This window comes from Mauremys reevesii, linkage group 7 (assembly GCF_016161935.1).
Source record: "Mauremys reevesii isolate NIE-2019 linkage group 7, ASM1616193v1, whole genome shotgun sequence".
NCBI lineage: Eukaryota > Metazoa > Chordata > Testudines > Geoemydidae > Mauremys > Mauremys reevesii.
This window is the reverse complement of record NC_052629.1, coordinates 60,168,045-60,186,897: the sequence shown is the minus strand read 5'-3', so window position 1 is coordinate 60,186,897 and position 18,853 is coordinate 60,168,045. Positions and strand designations below refer to the sequence as shown.

The 18,853-nt window shown below is 40.5% G+C and overlaps 1 protein-coding gene across 7 annotated transcripts in view; it reads right to left on the bottom strand.

Annotated features, from left to right (window-relative positions):
• Positions 1 to 523: 523 nt before the first annotated feature.
• Positions 524 to 18,853, bottom strand: part of DLG5 (discs large MAGUK scaffold protein 5) — a 231,177-nt gene continuing 212,847 nt past the window's right edge. For all 7 annotated transcript variants that reach the window (XM_039480930.1, XM_039480927.1, XM_039480928.1 and 4 more), the window contains 10 exons: positions 18,408 to 18,572; positions 17,879 to 18,062; positions 15,136 to 15,284; positions 14,558 to 14,728; positions 10,983 to 11,179; positions 10,352 to 10,495; positions 10,007 to 10,134; positions 8,993 to 9,102; positions 5,579 to 5,688; positions 524 to 1,903 (listed from right to left, as the gene is read on the bottom strand). In XM_039480930.1, coding sequence (XP_039336864.1) covers positions 1,800 to 1,903; positions 5,579 to 5,688; positions 8,993 to 9,102; positions 10,007 to 10,134; positions 10,352 to 10,495; positions 10,983 to 11,179; positions 14,558 to 14,728; positions 15,136 to 15,284; positions 17,879 to 18,062; positions 18,408 to 18,572 — 1,462 coding nt within the window. In that variant the 3' untranslated portion in view covers positions 524 to 1,799. The remainder of the gene's footprint in view (positions 1,904 to 5,578; positions 5,689 to 8,992; positions 9,103 to 10,006; positions 10,135 to 10,351; positions 10,496 to 10,982; positions 11,180 to 14,557; positions 14,729 to 15,135; positions 15,285 to 17,878; positions 18,063 to 18,407; positions 18,573 to 18,853) is intronic.

The window sequence follows — 18,853 nt, the reverse complement described above, 5'->3', positions numbered from 1 at the left end:
GAATTCTTCCAACACCCTGAAAACCCAGAGAATTGGAGATAAGTGTACAAATTATGCCTGCAGAATCTATTTTGTGGAGAAAGCCTGTGTGTAGAGCCCACAGAATGAAGATTTTATATGTGCAAATGTTATGAGTACAAGAACTAAAATTGGCTCCGTATGTCTCAAGTAAAAAGTGAGAATATACAATATATAAATAGTTCTCATGCACAAGTCAAGTTCTAGAAATTGACTGTTATTTAACACAATAATCAGCTTCTTTACTTTTTTTTTTTATACAAAGTGACATTTTTATTTTTAGTACAGAAAATCCAAGTCAGAACTGTACCTGTCTGTTTCAATTGTACCATTGGAGTCCAACTCTGACCTCAACTTAAAAAAAATATAACTGCTGTCCCTCAACATGTAAAGTATTTTACCAGTAATTCATCAATACATTTCCTATATTTATTTTTTTAAAAGTATTTTGAACTATAAAACAGTATCTGGAAAACAGAAGTTAAATTTTAGGACCAAATTTTTCTGTGAAGAACTGTACAAGAAGAATCCCTTTTTTAATTAAAAAACTGAAAATAAAAGCAAAACTACACAATGTTGGGTAAAACTACAAAATACTTCTTGCTACATAATGAAATGTTAGGAACAGTCACCGAGAAACAGTTCTACTTCAAAAGAACAGCTGAAGTACAGTATCTACAAACATGACATACAGTTAAAGAGAGACAAAAACAAACTTTGTGTTAGGAACACAGACTCAGAAGTGCAAAAACAAAAAAGGAACTGATACAACGGAGTTTGGTACAATGGGTACATAAGTCTTGTAACCAAACTAAACGATTGCTTATTTGTTGACAGTGACAACACTAACAATTATGGTACCTCCCTAAAGGCTTTTAATCAAAGCCCTAAAATTGTGACTGTTCTTATATTAAATAAAAATCTATGTGAATGCTACACACTGAAGTACAATGCTTAAGAATTACCCTGCAAAATTGCATCAACATAAGCTTTCAATATTTACAGTCTCTGAAAGTGACAAACAGCATGCTAGGCCTAGCTATTGACTCTCCCCATCTCTATTTAATCCAGGCCCAACCACCAAAAATTATTTCTCAACACACATTAAGTTTAGAGTGATCAGATATATTATGATGTTTAAATATTCGATCCATGCAGGAAAAACGAAACACAGTATCTTTGACAGACAAGCGTTTGTATTTTATCAACAGTGGTCTGCCCTGTAGAGGAGTGTACTTCCTTCTGAGCTCACTCCCAAAATGTACCGTTCACAAAACCCATGTGATTATCTGGTAGTCATGTCAACAGTGTGCTCGGAAATGGTCAGAATTGCAAGGTAGAATCACACTGCCCACAACCATTCATTCATATGTAAAAACATCCACTCCATTTTGGAGATATGCCTCATTTGGGGAAAGGAAAGAAACAAAGACATTCAAGTAAACATCAACAACCAAATACTTGGAAAAGGTTTTTGTAAACTTGTCATTCTAAAGGGTTTTTGTTTCGCAGCATCACTAAATTAATCTCTTATGAAAAAGTACACCTACATTATATCCCATTCTGTTTTGTATAAAAGCACACAATAAAATACAAGTTCTTCTGATAAAGTGATCTCTCTCTTCCAGCACACCTTGTGGATGTTTTTTTGTTCAGTGTATCAATCCCCTTCATAAATCAATCATTTATATCTCTATAGAGATAAAAATGGACAGTGTCCATTGGACAAAAAGAAAAGCCAACTGTTAGTTACATCTGTAGAAGAGTTTCACGGCAAGTATCTATAGCGGGCCAGCTGGAATCCACAGGACTTTATTTTGTTCTTGATCAACAGTTGTCATAATCTGAGTGCAAATGCTTGAAAGGGCTCCTCCCTGGACAATACCTGCAAAAATAAAGAACATTGCAATCACACACATCAGGCACTGGAAAAAGCAATCCTTAGCCAGGTATTTTCCTACATAGTATTTATCAACAGACCATGTATAAATTAACCACTTGGATAACTGGCAGATACATGAATGTGGGTAAAACAATAACAATGATAAACAGAACAGAGAGGTTAAGTACTTAATATGCAGACTCTCCTGCTAACCCTTAAAATGACAAAGGAAGGCAGTCAGAGCCCTGGCTATAATCAATTAAGACAACTGTTTTGCTACTGAGTCCTTTGCTTGCTATTTTCAGAGGCAGGTGGCAGAATTTTTTCATTATGCCTAAAGATGGTCAGAACCCCATTATATCATAATAAACCCACACAGTTGAGCAAGGGGTGTTCAAGGTTTAATATTTATATAGTAATATGCATAGAAATTATATAGCTGTAGCAACTAGGTGCTGTTTACAAATATTTAAAATTAATTGTATAGGGCTGAGCTAAATAAAACCACCATTGCTGCCACCACAAACTTATTGAGAGAACGATGTTGTTTTGTTTTGGGGTGGGGGAAGGGGGAGAAGGGAGAGGAGAAGCAAATAGCCATAAATACACCGTGCATAGTGTTCATAGGCATGTCAAACTCAGACGAGGGTGGAATGCCAAGCAGAACAAGTTCAAAAGGCAAGGGCCTTCTTGTTGACAAATCCGTACTGGAGAGCTCAGTCTCAAGAACTAACAGCCAGAGTTTTGCATCATGGTGCTACCCCACTGAAATAAACTTTGCCCAGTACGCTCAAGCCATGTAAAATAACTAGAGCAGGCAATTAGGAACAGGAAATGGGACTTAACCATAATAATAATAATCCCCAAAGCTTGGGCCTTGCATGTATTGACATTATTCTTAATGTCCTGCCTGCTGGTCCTTGCTCTAGCAATTGTTCAGCTGCAACAGCACTAATGTAGGAGGAAAAAAATCAGCATAGACAAGGGAGAGCAGACCATGGGTGCTTTAAAACATTAAAGAGTCCCTTACACGTCTTAATAGTTGTGCCTGAAAAAGCCTCTGTGACCACAGCTAACACTAGTCTAGAGTAATAGGAAAAAATAGCAAAGGCAGATGTTTTTTCCTCTTCTGAACTTAGAATTGAATACCACTTAAACAAAAATGTATTCTAATTGATGCAACACACTGTGCCGTACCAACACCATGAGAATTTGGAAGTAGAATGCACTGACTCAAAAAATGACAGGTCTGTACATGGGAAAAGGGCATTTAAAACGCAATACAATCAAACCAAGTGTCCAATCTCTGAACTAAAGATGGCCTGAATGGGCTATTGGCCAAAAAAAAGTTGGTTACTGAAGCAGCCCCAGGTCCAGACCTCTAGGTATTCACACCAGGGAGAAGAAGCTATTGTGTGCAAGATTACATATCGCTCTATGCTTAAACTACACACTTTTCTCAGAACACTGACATGTCAGTTAAGCACTGAATCTTAGCTTGGGAATTTTTAGTATGTCAAAAGTATAATTCAGTTTGAACACAGTTGTTTTGGTTCTGTCTCAGTAGCATCCAGGAGCATCAAACTGGGGCACCCAAACTGCTAGGTACTGTACAAGTCCACGCCTCAAAGAACTTACAAGGCCCCTCATCATGCGATGAGTCTCTGGTCACACATGATTTGTTGCAGGATTGGGTCTCAATTAAGACAACATGCAACAAGTGGGTGCAACACCCACTCACAAGGAGCAGAGGATATCATGTGGTTAGTTATGTGCACATTTACAAGGTTCATGGTCACTTCTTTGAAAATGGAGTACTTCTCTTATGTAATAAGCTGGAAAACTGCCATTGTTAATGATTTGTGAGTTTTCTCAACATGCAATAGTAATACCTTCTTACGGAGAGATAGACTTGTTCCTAAAGATACTGCATATTGTGTGCGTGTATGTAAAACCACTTCTGTAAAAATCGCAGTAGAATTTCTTCTAAATTAAAAAACATTAAGGACTATAGCTCTACATAAGGGCTAGGAATTACACCTCTATCCTGATATAACGCTGTCCTCGGGAGCCAAAAAATCTTACCACGTTATAGGTGAAACCGCATTATACTGAACTTGATTTGATCCGCTGGAGCGCACAGCCTTGCCCCCCTGGAGCGCTGCTTTACTGCGTATATCCAAATTCGTGTTATATCGGATGGCGTTATATCGGGGTAGAAGTGTATTATTATAAGGACTTCATGCTGCACTCCTAGGCACCTTTTGTGTAATGTTGGGGCCATTCGCTTCTATGGTACTGAGATTTCAGCCTGAACGTTATGCGTTTATGCAGAAGAGTTTGGTGCACTGAAACGAGCTGAAGTATCCTGTAAGTACTGCAGCACTGTCTCAGGTAAAATATGTTAAAAAACATTCCTCATATGTTCAGTGGCTCATATTATGAACGATGCCATTAAAACAGACCTCTGATACTATTATGTATCATGGTTCCATTCCTATGACAGTGTACCCGCCTTCTTAAACCCCACTGTAACATGTCATATCAATATGTATTATCCCAAAGCCATTAAATCCCACTATAGCTTTCTTACATTAGAACTCCAAAATACACCATACTATAGTAGGAAAAAAAAAATCAATGCATGTTGTAGTGTTATGGCAACAGTCACATCGTTCCCATCAACAACACTCATACTTCATGGAGTTTCACCATAATGCTCCCAATACTGGGTCATTTGTGCCAAGCCATTTTGAGAGATGTCATTATAGAATATAGAAGATACTCTAAATACTAAAACCAAACAAACTCCATGTTATAGACCAGAGGTGGGCAAACTACGGCCCATGGGACCGTTCTGCCCAGCCCCTGAGCACCTGCCCCGGGAGACTAGTCCCCGGCCCCTCCCCCACAGCCTCAGGTCACTGCGCCATGGGTGCAATGCTCTGGGCAGCGGGGCTGCAAGCTCTTGGGGTAGCACAGCTGCAGAGCCTGGCCTGACCCGGGGCTCGTGCTGCACGGTGCATGGCTGGCTCCAGCTGGGCGGTGCGGCTGTAGCGCGGCTAGCCAGTGGTGCTCCAGGCAGCGTGGTAAGGGGGCAGGGAGTGGGGGTTGGATAGAGGGCAGGGGAGGTTGGGGGGTGGTCAGGGGCCAGGGGTGTAGATAGGGGTAGGAGCAGTCAGAGGGCAGGGAACAGGGGGGTTGAATGGGGGCGAGGGGTCCGGAGGTGGTCAGGGGACAGAAAGCAGGAGGGGTGGATGGGGCAGGGATCCCGGGGGGGTCATCAGGGGGCGAGAAGTGGGAGGGTGGGGATGGATAGGCGGCTGGGCCATGCCTGGCTGTTTGGGGAGGCACAGCCTCCCCTAACTGGCTCTCCATACAATTTCTGAAACCCGATGAGGCCCTCAGGACAAAAAGTTTGCCCGCCCCTGTTATAGACTAAGCACTTGTGAGAACGAAAAAAAAAAAAAAGGAGAGAGAGAGAGAGAGAGAGAGAGAGAGAGAGAGATGATATATTCTCTCTTTAAAAAAGAATCAGAGCACAAACATGACCGGAACCAAGGGAGAGAAAAAACACAAAAAACCTGCTATGTACTAAAGGCTCTTTTGAAACATAGTGTAGGTGGAATGACCTGCTACTGTATTCTTACTGAAATGATGATTACGGTAAATACTAACCTGTGAAGTACTTGCTATATTCCTGTTCTATTTTTTGAGCTGTCTCAAATTGTTCTTTGGAATGTTTTTGTGTAACTTTGTCCCTCAGAAAGATTGGGTCTTTTTGCTCTCTGTAAGAAAAGAAATAAAACATTTGCTTAACATTTATTCTTTCAACAGACTCTAGATGAATTACATACAGTTATGGTAATGTCCAAGCCTCTGATTAAATTTCAGGCATACAGAGAGCGCCACCTGGAGATTCAGTGTAATATTACCAGTAATATGAGGTTTAAGTGATAGCCAAAGCATATGAATTGCTGTAGTAGGAAACACAGCATAATATTAGCAAAAATTCACTCAGTGAAAGCAAAGAAAAACTTTTCCAGTTTTAAAGGATATTTTCAGAAGTCTCAGATCATCCTACAATTTGAAAAAAAACCACTAAAGAAACTGCTCTATCAAAGGACTTAAAATGTAAATTTATTTATTAAACTTTGCAAATAAACAGAGAATCTTATGATACAAATTGGGAGAGGGGGCAACGGGGACAACAAGGGACAAGCTGTAAAGTCCTCCTCCAGATCAACACTTTTCCAGCACTCAAGACCATTTAGATCCATGGATTTGGTTCAAGCCCATCTCTAGAAAATGCTCTCATAAGTATGAAACAAAGATCTGACGTTTTAGCTATCACACTTTGGGTACTGTAGCAACTGGGCTAGGTTGGTACAGAGCCCTAACATAAACAGAGGCTCTCCTAGGTATTAGTGAGTAAAGGCAAGTTTCTGTGTGAAATGGTAAAAAGCAGATAAAAGTGGGAGATAGCTTGCCTTTGCAATGCTGAGCTAATACATCAAGCTGGGCCAGTGTTGGTGTTATTGTAGACACAGTCCAAGTTATTAGGGTAGTTTTCAAAAGCATCTAATTGATCTATGAGCACAGATCCCTCCAGAAATTAATGAGACCTGTGTTAAACCACTTAGGTGCTTTTGAAAATCCTACTATTAAACTTTTGATGCCCAGGACAGGTACTCCCAATGCTAACGTGCTAATACACCTAATTTTGATGAGCACTGAGAAATCATGGCTTCCTGTGCCAACAGTTCAATCTTACACAATATTATGATATTTAACTTGGTTTTCTAAAACAGTAGCTATAAGAGCTATTGGCCAGCTTTTCAAGAGTGTTCAACAGCAGCAGTTTCTTTATATTTTGAAAATCTGGCCAATAGCTAGTACAGCTTTACAGAGTTTTACTACATCTGATTCATTTTCTAGTTATATTTAAAAGAGGTGGTGGCTTTTTATTTAAATAGATGTGCTTCAAAATTAATGTTTGGGCCTTCATTAGCATCTAAGCACTGTTTACTTGAAGACAAATAACTTAATATTAGGGCTGTCAAGCAATTTTAAAAAAAAGCATGATTAATCGTGTGATTAAAAAATTGTGTTTAATCACAATTAATCACGTTGTTAAACAATAATAGAAAACTATCTATTTAAATATTTTTGGATATTTTCTACATTTTCAAATATTTTGGTATCAGTTACTACACATAATATGAAGTGTACAGTGCTCACTTTATTTTTTATTACAAATATTTGCATTGTAAAAAACCAAAGAAATAGTATTTTTCAATTCACCTAATACAAGTACTGTAATGCAATCTCTTTATCATGAAAGTTGAACTTAGAAATGTAGAATTATGTACCAAAAATAACTGCATTCAAAAATAAAACAATGTAAAACTTTAGAGCCTAGAAAGTCCGCTCAGTCCTACTTCTTGTACAGCCAATTGCTCAGACAAACAAGTTTGTTTACATTTGCAGGAGATAATGCTGCCCGCTTCTTGTTTACAATTCCACCTGAAAGTGAAAACAGGCATTCGCATGGCACTGTTATAGCTGGCGTTGCAAGATATTTATGTGCCAAATACACTAAAGATTCATATGTCCCTTCATGCTTCAACCACCATTCCAGAGGACACGTGTCCACACTGATGACAGGTTCTGCTAGGTAATGATCCAAAGCAGTGAGGACTGATGCATGTTCATTTTCATCACCTGAGTCAGATGCCACCAGCAGAAGGTTGATTTTCCTTTTTGGTGGTTTGGGTTCTGTAGTTTCTGCATCAGCATGTTGTGCTTTTAAGACTTCTGAAAGCATGCTCCACAGATTTTGGAAGGCACTTCAGATTCTTAAATGTTGGGTCAAGTGCTGTAGCTATCTTTAGAAATTTCACACTGGTACACCGCTACCTCGATATAATGCCACCCGATACAACACAAATTTAGATATAAGGCGGTAAAGCAGTGCTCTGGGGGGGGGGGGGTGGCGGTGCTGCACACTGGTGGATCAAAGCAAGTTCAATATTCACCAATAACGCGGTAAAATTTTTTGGCTCCCAAGGACAGCATTATATCGAGGTAGAGGTCTACCTTCTTTGCATTTTGTCAAATCTGCAGTGAAAGTGTTCTTAAAATGAACATGTGCTGAGACTTCTATAACATGAAATATATGGCAGAATGTGGGTAAAAGACCAGGAAACATACCGTTCTCCCCCCAAGGAGTTCAGTCATAAATTTAATTAATGCATTCTTTTTTTTAAATGAGAATCATCAGCATGTCCTCTGGAATCATGAAGGGGCATACAAACACTTAGCATATATGGCATGTAAATACCTTGCAATGCCAGCTACAAAAGTGCCATGCGAAAGCCTGTTCTCACTTTCAGGTGACATTCTAATCAAGAAGCGGGCAGTATTATCTCCCGTAAATATAAACAAACGTATTCCTCTGAGCGATTGGCAGAACAAGAAGTAGGACTCAGTAGACTTGGAGGCTCTAAAGTTTTACAGTGCGTTGTTTTTTAATGCAGTTATGTAACAAAAAAAATCTACATTTGTAAGCTGCACTTTTGCGATAAAGAGATTGCACTACAGTACTTGTATGTGGTGAACTGAAAATACTTTTTCTTTTATCATTTTACAGTGCAAATATTTGTAGTAAAAATAATGATATAAAGTGAGAGTGGTACACTTCGTATTCTGTGTTGTAACTGAAATCAATATATTTTAAAGTGTAGAAAAACCATCCAAAAATATTTAATAAATGGAAATTGGTATTCTATTGTTTAACAGTGCGATTAATCACAATTAATTTTTTAAATCATAATTAATTTTTTGAGTTTAGTCACAGTTAACTCACGTGATTAATCAACAGCACTACTTAATATGCTTTATATCAAAACATGGTAAGTTACAGAAGTCCCTTCATTTTATCCCTCTGTTGCATGGTGATAAGTCTACCTACCTCATAAGAGAATTGCAAGGCTTAACTGATTCACATTCTGAGATACTACAATGAAATGGACTATACAAACTATTATTGTATAACAAAACAAGTGGCCGTAAACTATATTCCTCACTTACTTGATTTGCTTAGCGTTTTTGTATCGAATGAAGATGACAATAGGGTAGATATGAACACTGTGGAGCCGTTCAATGGCATGAGGAGCAATGTCCAATAGACAATGACAGTCCTAAAAACAAATATTTGGGTAGAAAGCATAAGCAAACTTACAAGGCCCCTATTAATCCCCCAGTGAAACCCCAGTAACTCAACGGAATTTCTGCTTTACATTTATATGGCAGGCCATTAAGCATATTTTCAACACCTTTTACACATAAAATATGTTGCGGCAGTAACTACAAAGTGCACTGTATGTAAAGGATTTATCAATCCTTAGGATGACAAAAATACATGAAACAATAAACCCTATTTAGAGTACAAAAAAATCTATTAATAGAACAGGCATTTATTTGAGGATATTTGAGAATCAATTAATCTCAAACCTACTGCGATAAAGGATTTAGGTATTCATTCATTTTTGTCTTTAAGAACAGATAAATCGTCTTTCATATCTCCTAACTAGACCAAATATGCAGCTCTACTCCTTAAGCAGTAAGAGTATCTATCTATCTGGTTTGACAGAACACATTTTAATTCCATTCAAGTCAGTTTAGAGGTTTCTTTCTTGCAGTGTTTATGCACTAGCAAATTTTATCCAATCTGAGCAATGTTAAGAAATAAAGTATTTAAAAATAATAAGTTAATTCAAACTATGCAATGCACAGAATTTCTTTTTTTAACTAACATAAAGATGACTTAAAAAAAACCCCACTAACACAACCAGTTTCTCAAAACCTAGGATTATAAAAGTCTTTAAATAGTGACATGATGAAACAAGGTAATTGCATTTATATTAAATTACCTTGTTTTTCTCAATAAGAAAATGCCCTGGGAACAATTCTTTGGTAATCTTTTGAAACAGAACAATATCAGCACTAGTACAGTTTTTTTCAGGAAACACAGTATATAATAATTATCTGTAAATTTTACAGTAAACTGGAGAGCGAGAGAAGATACCATAAAGAGACAATCACCTTCTCTGTTATCTCCTTTATTGAAGCTACTGTTGTCACATCAAAATGTCCACTCCTTCGTTTGTAATCTATAAACAAACAGTCTTTCACTCCCCGTTCGATGGCTTGTTGGGAAGCTTTCATCACTTCTGTTTCAGAGAACAAAAATTGATACTTCATTCACTTATATTTCTTAACAGAACAAGATTTACAGGATAGAATTTCACAGTCCTGCTCCTCCTCCCAGAATCTTTGTGCTACCCTTTAATCCAGTTGTTAGGCCAGATTATTGTGTTATTTCTACAAGTACAAATAAACGTTACATGGCAAAACACACAAAATTGATCTTATTAATTGTACACTTACCAAGGGGGCATCTGCAAAATTTTCCAGGAGATTCTTTGACTAGCATGTCCTTCACAGCATCAGGTAATGGTCCTAGAATGAGTACGGGCCTGGGAGAGGTACAATGCACCTTCTGTACACGCTGATAAGCCAGACTCACAGAATCTAAAAAGAGTAACAAAAAAGTTACTTATGCACAATTTAAATTTTTTTACAGTATCGTTCAGATAAATAAAGGGCGCACAACTAATTACAAAAGGTTTCAATATAAATCTTTGGCAATGGACAAAGGGCCTGTAGTCCGGTTATAAGAAGCTGGAATTAAAGGATTTAAACAGTGCTGGTGGCATATATGTCAAAGAGCTTTTTTTCGGGGGAGGGGAAGCGGGGGGGGGGGGGCTCAAAAGGTTAAATTTTAATATTCATACATCAGGGGATGGACATTTTCTTTTTAAGTTAAGAAATTACAAGCACTAATTTGAGATGATGATCTGGCTTGTTATTTAATGCCTATCTTGGTGCCTGGTGACAATGAGCGTCATAGGACACAGATGATTCTCCAGTGTTTATATGCAGACCAATCAGAAAACCACACTTCTCTCAGGTGTTTTTTCATAGCCTTAAGAAAACTGAATATAACAAAAGCACTTGCCATCCAAGAAAGGAATGGAGTCTGTACTGATTGTATCAAGAGCCAGTAAATCTTTTCCATCTTTGGAACCACTACGTTTGTGTTTATGCTTTCTTCTAAAGAATGATCTTCGAGCTGCTGCTGACAAAGTCTTAGTGGAGCTGTTTTCATCTTTAGCCTCAGACATACTGTGTCTCCTATAGAACTCCTGGTCCATCCTACAGTGAAATGGATTGAATAATTGTATTCAGGTTAGCACAAACACATAGGGATTTTAAGAGCCATTCTTCACAAAAGAAAAACATCTAACATCACTAAGGAAAACTTGTCTAGGCCCTGGTCTACGCTACGAGTTTAGGTCGAATTTAGCAGTGTTACATCGATTTAACCCTGCACCCGTTCACATGACGAAGCCATTTTTCGACTTAAAGGGCTCTTAAAATCGATTTCTGTACTCCTCCCCTGACGAGGGGATTAGCGCTGAAATCGACCTTGCCGGGTCGAATTTGAGGTAGTGTGGTTGCAATTTGACGGTATTGGCCTCCAGGAGTGCTCCATTGTGACCGCTCTGGACAGCGCTCTCAACTCAGATGCACTGGCCAGGTAGACAGGAAAAGACCCACGAACTTTTGAATCTCATTTCCTGTTTGGCAAGCATGGCAATCTGCAGGTGAGTGCAGATCTCATCAGCAGAGGTGACCATGATGGAGTCCCAGAATCGCAAAAGAGCTCCAGCATGGACCGAACGGGAGGTACAGGCAGGGCCGGCTCCAGGCACCAGCATTCCAAGCTGGTGCTTGGGGCGGCAATCTGCAAGGGGCAGCAGTCCCTGTTGTTTTGCCCCCAAGCAGCGCACCGAATTGCCGCCGCGGGCGGGGGGGGGGAGTCTGTGTGCCCTTAGGGCGGCAGATGTGTTTCCGCGGTGGCGGCAATTCGGCAGCAGCTTCTATATTTAGCTGTCCGGGGCGGCTTCAGCTAAACATAGAAGCTGCCGCCAAACTGCCTCCGCGGCGGAAATGTGCCTGCTGCCCTAAGGGCACACGGACTGCCCCTGCCATCCGCGGCGGCAATTCGGTGCGCTGCTTGGGGCAGTGAAAACTGTAGAGCCAGCCCTGGGTACAGGATCTGATCACTGTACAGAGAGACGAATCCATGCTATCAGAACTCCATTCCAAAAGACGAAATGCCCAAACAGTTGAAAAAATCTCCAAGGGCATGAAGGACAGAGGCTATAACAGGGACCCGCAGCAGTGCCAAGGGAGGGTCGACTGATGACTTGGCTTGCAGGGAATTAAAATCAACGAAGGGGGTGGGTTTGGATCAAGGAGAAACACACACAACTGTCACACAGAATGGCCCCCTCAAGGATTGAGCTCAAAACCCTGGGTTTAGCAGGCCAATGCTCAAACCACTGAGCTATCCCTCCCCCCACTATTCCAGGCAGGACTGAATCTCCATTAACTTTTCAAGGTTGCTCTGACAGACCACACTGAAACGATTGTCAGCTGTTGATTTCACAAAGGGAGGGAGTGGGGAGCAAATGAATACAAAACAAATCTGGTCTCTTGCTTGTTTTGATCCATTCCATCTCTCTTATACATCTTAGGCTAGCAGTAGACGGTGAAGTATGACTGCTAGCCATCGTTGTCTCCTGGCTGCTCACCAGAAAACAGTGCAGTACGATTGCTAGCCATTGTCGTCTCCTGGCTGCTCACCAGAAAACAGTGCAGTACGATTGCTAGCCATTGTCGTCTCCTGGCTGCTCGCCAGAAGATGGTGCAGTACGACTGCAGGCAGGACTGAATCTCCAGGAGACCAAACTTAAAAAGAGAATGACCTGGAGTCACTCCCATTTATGTCCAGGCGCCCATGACAGACCTCACTGAGGTCTGCCAGGAGTACCCATGTCGCCCAAGTGCCCCGACCGACCTCACTGAGGATGGCTAAAAGAGCACCCAGGAGAGGATGACGACAGCCACCAATCATAATGCACCATCTGCTGCCAAAAGGCAATGAGCTGCTGCTGTGTAGCAATGCAGTACCATGTCTGTCAGCACCCAGGAGACATACGGTGACGGTGAGCTGAGCGGACTCCATGCTTGCCGTGGTATGTCGTCTGCATGGGTAACCCAGGAAAAAAGCGAGAAATGATTGTTTGCTGTTGCTTTCACGGGGGGCTGACGACATGTACCCAGAACCATCTGCAACAATGTTTTTGACCCATCAGGCATTAGGATCTCAACCCAGAATGCCAATGGGCGGTGGAGACTGCGGGAACTGTGGGATAGCTACCCCCAGTGCAATGCTCCGGAAGTCGACGCTAGCCTCGGTTCTGTGGATGCACTCCGCCGAGTTAATGGTCTTAAGTGGGGACAGACACAATTGACTGTTAAAATTGATTTCTACAAAATTGACTACTATAAATTCGACCTAATTTCATAGTGTAGACATACCATAGGGCAATTGCCAAATGATCTCAAGCAGCATCAACAGAATATCCATAACCTGAAACTACAATTGATCAACATTGGAAGAATATATCCCATGTATTATATATCTTAAGTCTGACTTTCTGGGCCTTTCTTCAGGCACACTAGAATGTGGGTAAAAAGCGCTAGCAAGATCTTGACAAATTCTGGCTGAGAATTTTGGGGGAGATTTTTAAAGGTAATTAGGTACCTGATTCCCAGTGAAAGTCAATCTCCCCCTGCATAGACAGAATGGAAGGTATCACACTTTTGGTTATAAGATGAGGCACATTGTATTGCCATTATTGTTTCTGCAAACTAAGTGACTAGTTTTGTTTAACATTCCAACACAAAATTACTATCATGCAGTTGTATTTAAAATGGAAGCAAACTTACAGTACACACAGTAGGTATCTTTCTGTCTGTAAAATGGGGTCAGTTCCTTCTTACTTATCTCACAGGAAAAGTGTGAGGATAATTATGCCTCTACTGTGCTTTCAAAATGTTATGTAACAGCTATCCTATGCATTAGCATAGTTTCTATTGTCAAAAATTGCTCACAAGTTCTTATGATGAAAGGAGAAAAAGGAAGGGCAGAAATAGCAGTGATCTTAAAAGGTGAGACTATTTGCCTGCTGAGTGATACTGAGTGTGACTGCACTAAACAGCTAAAAATTTAATGGCTGAATAGGGATCATATTCTGCCCTTGATCTTGGTGAATATTTCCCTTTGGTAATAGTGGATTGTTTTGGGCACACACTCCTCAATTTACACAGATCATAATTCAAAAGGGAGTGGCTCTGTCTAAAAATGAGTTTGACACCCCCAGTTTAGATAATATTTCTGTGTAAAGTCATTTAGGTTATTGTCTGAATCTTCTTTCACAGCACAGTACTGTGTGTCCTTTCCACTTTTAGGAGGTTACTATTAGCAGCACTAAAAATGACTTGACAGAACATCTTATTTAATTAGATGTTATTAAAACATGCCACCCCTAAAATAACACTTCTAGGAAACTAATACCTCACAGGAATCACACAGCTTTGAAGACTCAAACCCGGTTCTTTTTTGTTTATAGCTCATCATTCAGGAACTTTAAGAAGCAATTTGTCACTGAGGTCACTTACATATATTTGCTGGGAATCTGTCCTCTCTCTAGCTTTTGAGCATTCTCATCCAGCTGCCAAGCCATCCAGCAACCAAAGTTCCCCTGTGGTAGAGTATCATCAACATACAAAATGTCATCCTTCTTAAAGTTTAAATCCTGCTCCACCTCTGCCAGCCGATCATAAAGTGCTCTGCAAAGAGAGACATAAATAGACTCTATAACTGAAGCTCCACCATCTCAAGTGAAGCAAGTGGTGTAGATATTTAGAAAAATAAATGACTCTCTGTTGGAGTTGGTCTCTAACATTCCAAATGCCCATGTACTCAGAGTGAAGTACGCAGTTACACTTGGGATATAGGTTGCACACTTTCAGCAATTGCAAAGAATCAAGGGCTAGCTGAGATATGGCATTGTGCTTTGAATTTCCAACATAAGTCTTAAGACTGATTTGCTGCCTCTGACCCCTTGCATACAATGGTCAGCATACTATTCTAGCAGCTTTGTACGGTCCATTACCTTTAAATTATTTGCAGCTACATGTGATTCTTGCTGGCAAAATAGTTAAGACACTAAGCTATTTAATGGACATATGAATACCTGATATAGAATCCATCTCCAGGTAACTCTTTAATCTTGTTGAATTCTTCTATTCTGTACTGAGTCTTTATTCTTATATTTTCTCCTGGCTTCAGCATTTCAAGGTAGGCTTCCTCAGCTGTTTTATTTCGCATATCAACAGATCCATACTGTAAAATACAGAAAAACCCAAAACTCATGAGGTCTCAGAGCTGATGTTGTGTCTTAATAGATTGCAGGATTAGAGTGGAGCCTGAGGAAGCATGTGAAGTGGGAGTTTGGTTCTCCCAATGGCAGGTACGTGTGTAAAAGGAAAACTCACCACAGCACGATACAACACTAGTGTAGGCACCAGTTAAAATATCCAGTATTGAGACAGAGAGTAGGATTTAAAAAAAAGTCCCTGAAGAAAATGCAGTGGACATACACAAAAAGGGGAAAAGCCACCATATTCCCTTAGCTGTTCTGGACACAAAAGCAGAAAATCACAAGATTCTAAGGAGATCTTATTTAGGATTCCTAGAGAAACCAGGTGGGTGAGGTAGGCTTGTTCTGCACTTCAGGGTTAGGTCGATATAAGCCACCTTACATCAACCTAGCTATGGAAACGTCATTGCTTAAATTTGGCTCCTGCCGACGTCAACGCATTTTTACATTGATTGTAACACCACTGCCCCAAGCAGCATAGAGTCATGGTCGATGTAATTTGGTCGACGTGGTGTCATTGTGTTGCTTATGCCGACTGTTATGGCTTTCAGGAGCCATCCCACAATGCGCTGGCTGTTTGCGTACATACATGATCTTGTAGACATGGCTATAATCTCTTTTATTGCACCAACTTCAGCTGGTGAGAGAGAGAAGCTTCCAAGCCACACAGAGCTCTTCTTCAGGTCTGGGAAAGGTACTCCCAGAGTCACAGCAAAACGCAGGGTGGAACAGATCGTTAGCATAAGTAGTGAGCACATATTATAAGGTACTATTCAAGGTTGAGTGGCGTTAACACCTCTGCAGTCAGAGGACAAAAAGAGGGGGTTAGTGGGGTACAGATTGTTTTAATAAACCATAAATCCAGTGCTTCTGTTCAGTCCACGATTTTTATTTTAGGATTCCTAGGCAGATCAAGTGGTCTGAATCAAGGCATAAACTTAAAAACAAACCCTGCGCACCTCCGACATGTGGACCAGTATCCAGGAGTAAGCGGGTACAATGGGCACATCTACCAAAGTACTCACATGGACTCCATCACAGTAGTATCTGGGCAGCTCACAAACAATGTATTTCTCCTCCCAACACCCCTATCTGGTAGGGAAATATCCCCATTTCACAGATGGAAAAACAAGCCACAGAAAGATTAACGGATTGCCCAAGGTCACAAGGGCAAGACCAACCTTCTCTGTTACATGGATCATCCCTTCTTCTTGCTTCCCTCACATGCTTTCTCCCCCCCATTCCCCTTGAAATGGGGAGAGGGCATGTGGTTCATAGGGGCTATTGTATCCCATCTACAGAGTCTGGGCTCAAGATTTCCCATCTAGAGCCTACTACACCCTCTACAGCAGTAATTCTTCAACTCCTGGTACATGTACACCAACACTGGTACTTCAGGCTTATGTGTGGTTTGTACTCTAAACTCCCTGTCTTTATCAAAGATAAGCCTCCATGTACTGCCAGTGATTGCCAACTATTTAACTGTGAGAGTTATAACCAAGGCCCCTGTGCCCTCAGTGGTATATTAGGCCCAAGCTATGGGGCAGGGACCCCAGAATCATGGGGTTCTCCCTCCCCTCCTCAACAGTCTGTTCCAATCAACACAGAGTTCTTTGGCCAATTTAGGGTTTTCATACTAATCCAATTTTTTGTATGCTGCTGCAGCTGCTACTCTTGCGGTGTGCTGCAGATTTTTGTACTGACAAGGAGTAAGTGCAGTGTAGGTCATGGGACAGTTTTCATTCTGAGAAGTGAATGATTCTCCTCTGAGAGCAGTCTGAGGTCTTCTCTGTACTGAAGGTTTGTCCTAATTACAGCCATCTATGTGGCTGTGCCACTGCAAACCCCCACTGCAGACAGATGAAACTGTGCTAACTGTGGCTCAAAGCAGTTTACCTCGTCTACACTAGGAATTATACATATGGCTGAAAAAGAGGTTAATTTCTGATAATGGTCATTTCACATTTCCCAACAACTAGTTGCCCCACAACACCCTGATCCAGTTGCCACTCCAACCAACAATAGAAAATAAGTACATTTCTGCTAAAATGATCACCTGTGAAATAGTTCCTGTTGGCATTTAAATGCTTATGAGACTTAGTCTTAACACACCATTGAAATGATGGGGACAATTCACAGGTCTGAGAGCTATTGTTTCAGACAGACTCAGAGTTCTCATACCATCACTTAGACATTGTTAATGTTTGGGAGAGCTGTCCATCTGCACTAGATTTTTCCAGGGTTACTAACACTGGTGGAAATGAACGGGTCTTAGTGGGGGGAACTTTTGCTAAGTACCCCTAGCGGAAGCTAGAGCTAACATGAAGTGAAGAAAAGAATGCTTTAGGACAGAAACCTAAAAGAAAACAATGTAGTTCCTATGGGCAACTGCATGTAGTTATCAAACCCTCCAGAAAGTGCTCTGCTGTAAGGAATCTAGTAGCAATAACCAATTTAATGGACTGCCAACAGGCATGCTTTCAAGTACATGCTTTTTTTAAAAGTTGAAACGTTAGAAGGGAATATGTTTTCTATATTTTGTATCTTCACAGTTTACCTCAAGTATCATGTCTCCCGTTACTAGTCCATCAGGTCCTTTTGCTGGGCTGTCATCTTCTACATCAGACACAAATATTCCATGCACGTTTCCACCACATATCTGGATTCCAAGCTCCACTTGGGATTTTTTAATGACAACATTTCTTGGTTCAGGGGTCCTCTTGTTTGTGTCCACAGTGACCCTTTTGATAACAATTTGAAAAAAGTGCATTAGCCACTCTCATTTACAGTTCAAGTGCACCTAGTCATCTGAACAGAAGCAGTCTATTTGCCTCCTTATTACATCTCTACAGCATAACTTCAACTTCATGCTTCCTATATTATTCTCAATTAAACTAATCTTGTTGCTACATTTGTATTTGAAGTGCTTCTCAAATAGGTCTGCAAGAAACAAGAAAATTGTTTTATCTCAAGGCTCCTGTCTATTGAAAAATGTCAGTGCACTCCAGGAAGCACATTTCATTTTATGTCTTGTCCTTCCCTCACTTTTGGAAAGCAGAAAATGACATGGAGGTCAGACTATTTACCTCATGGAATTCTGGGGACTAGTTGTAGGTGTGGTTTGTTTGGATGGAGGTGTCATTGTTCCTTCATCCTGTTCACTCACAGTATCAATTATGGAATGATTGTCAGGGGTTGCAGCTCCACTGCCTTGAGGAGTGGAATGATTGCTGACCGGTTCTAAGCGAGAACTAAACAGAGTGAGAGAGGGTGTAAAACACATTGATAAATGTTAACAGTTCAACTTCAGACATCAAGGAACATTAGTAATTCAGATACTGGTTTTCCCTGGAATCTCAATCTGGGCTATAATCAAGTTGAAATCAACTGAGAAATCTCAAAATAGTGCAATCAGTATAAACTTTCTAAATTTCTTTCTAGGCAAACTTGCATTAGCATTATAGCTAAAGTCTTTGGGTTCTGTTCTGAAAGACTTCTCTGGGCAGACCTCCCAGTTAGGTCCCTGGTTTCT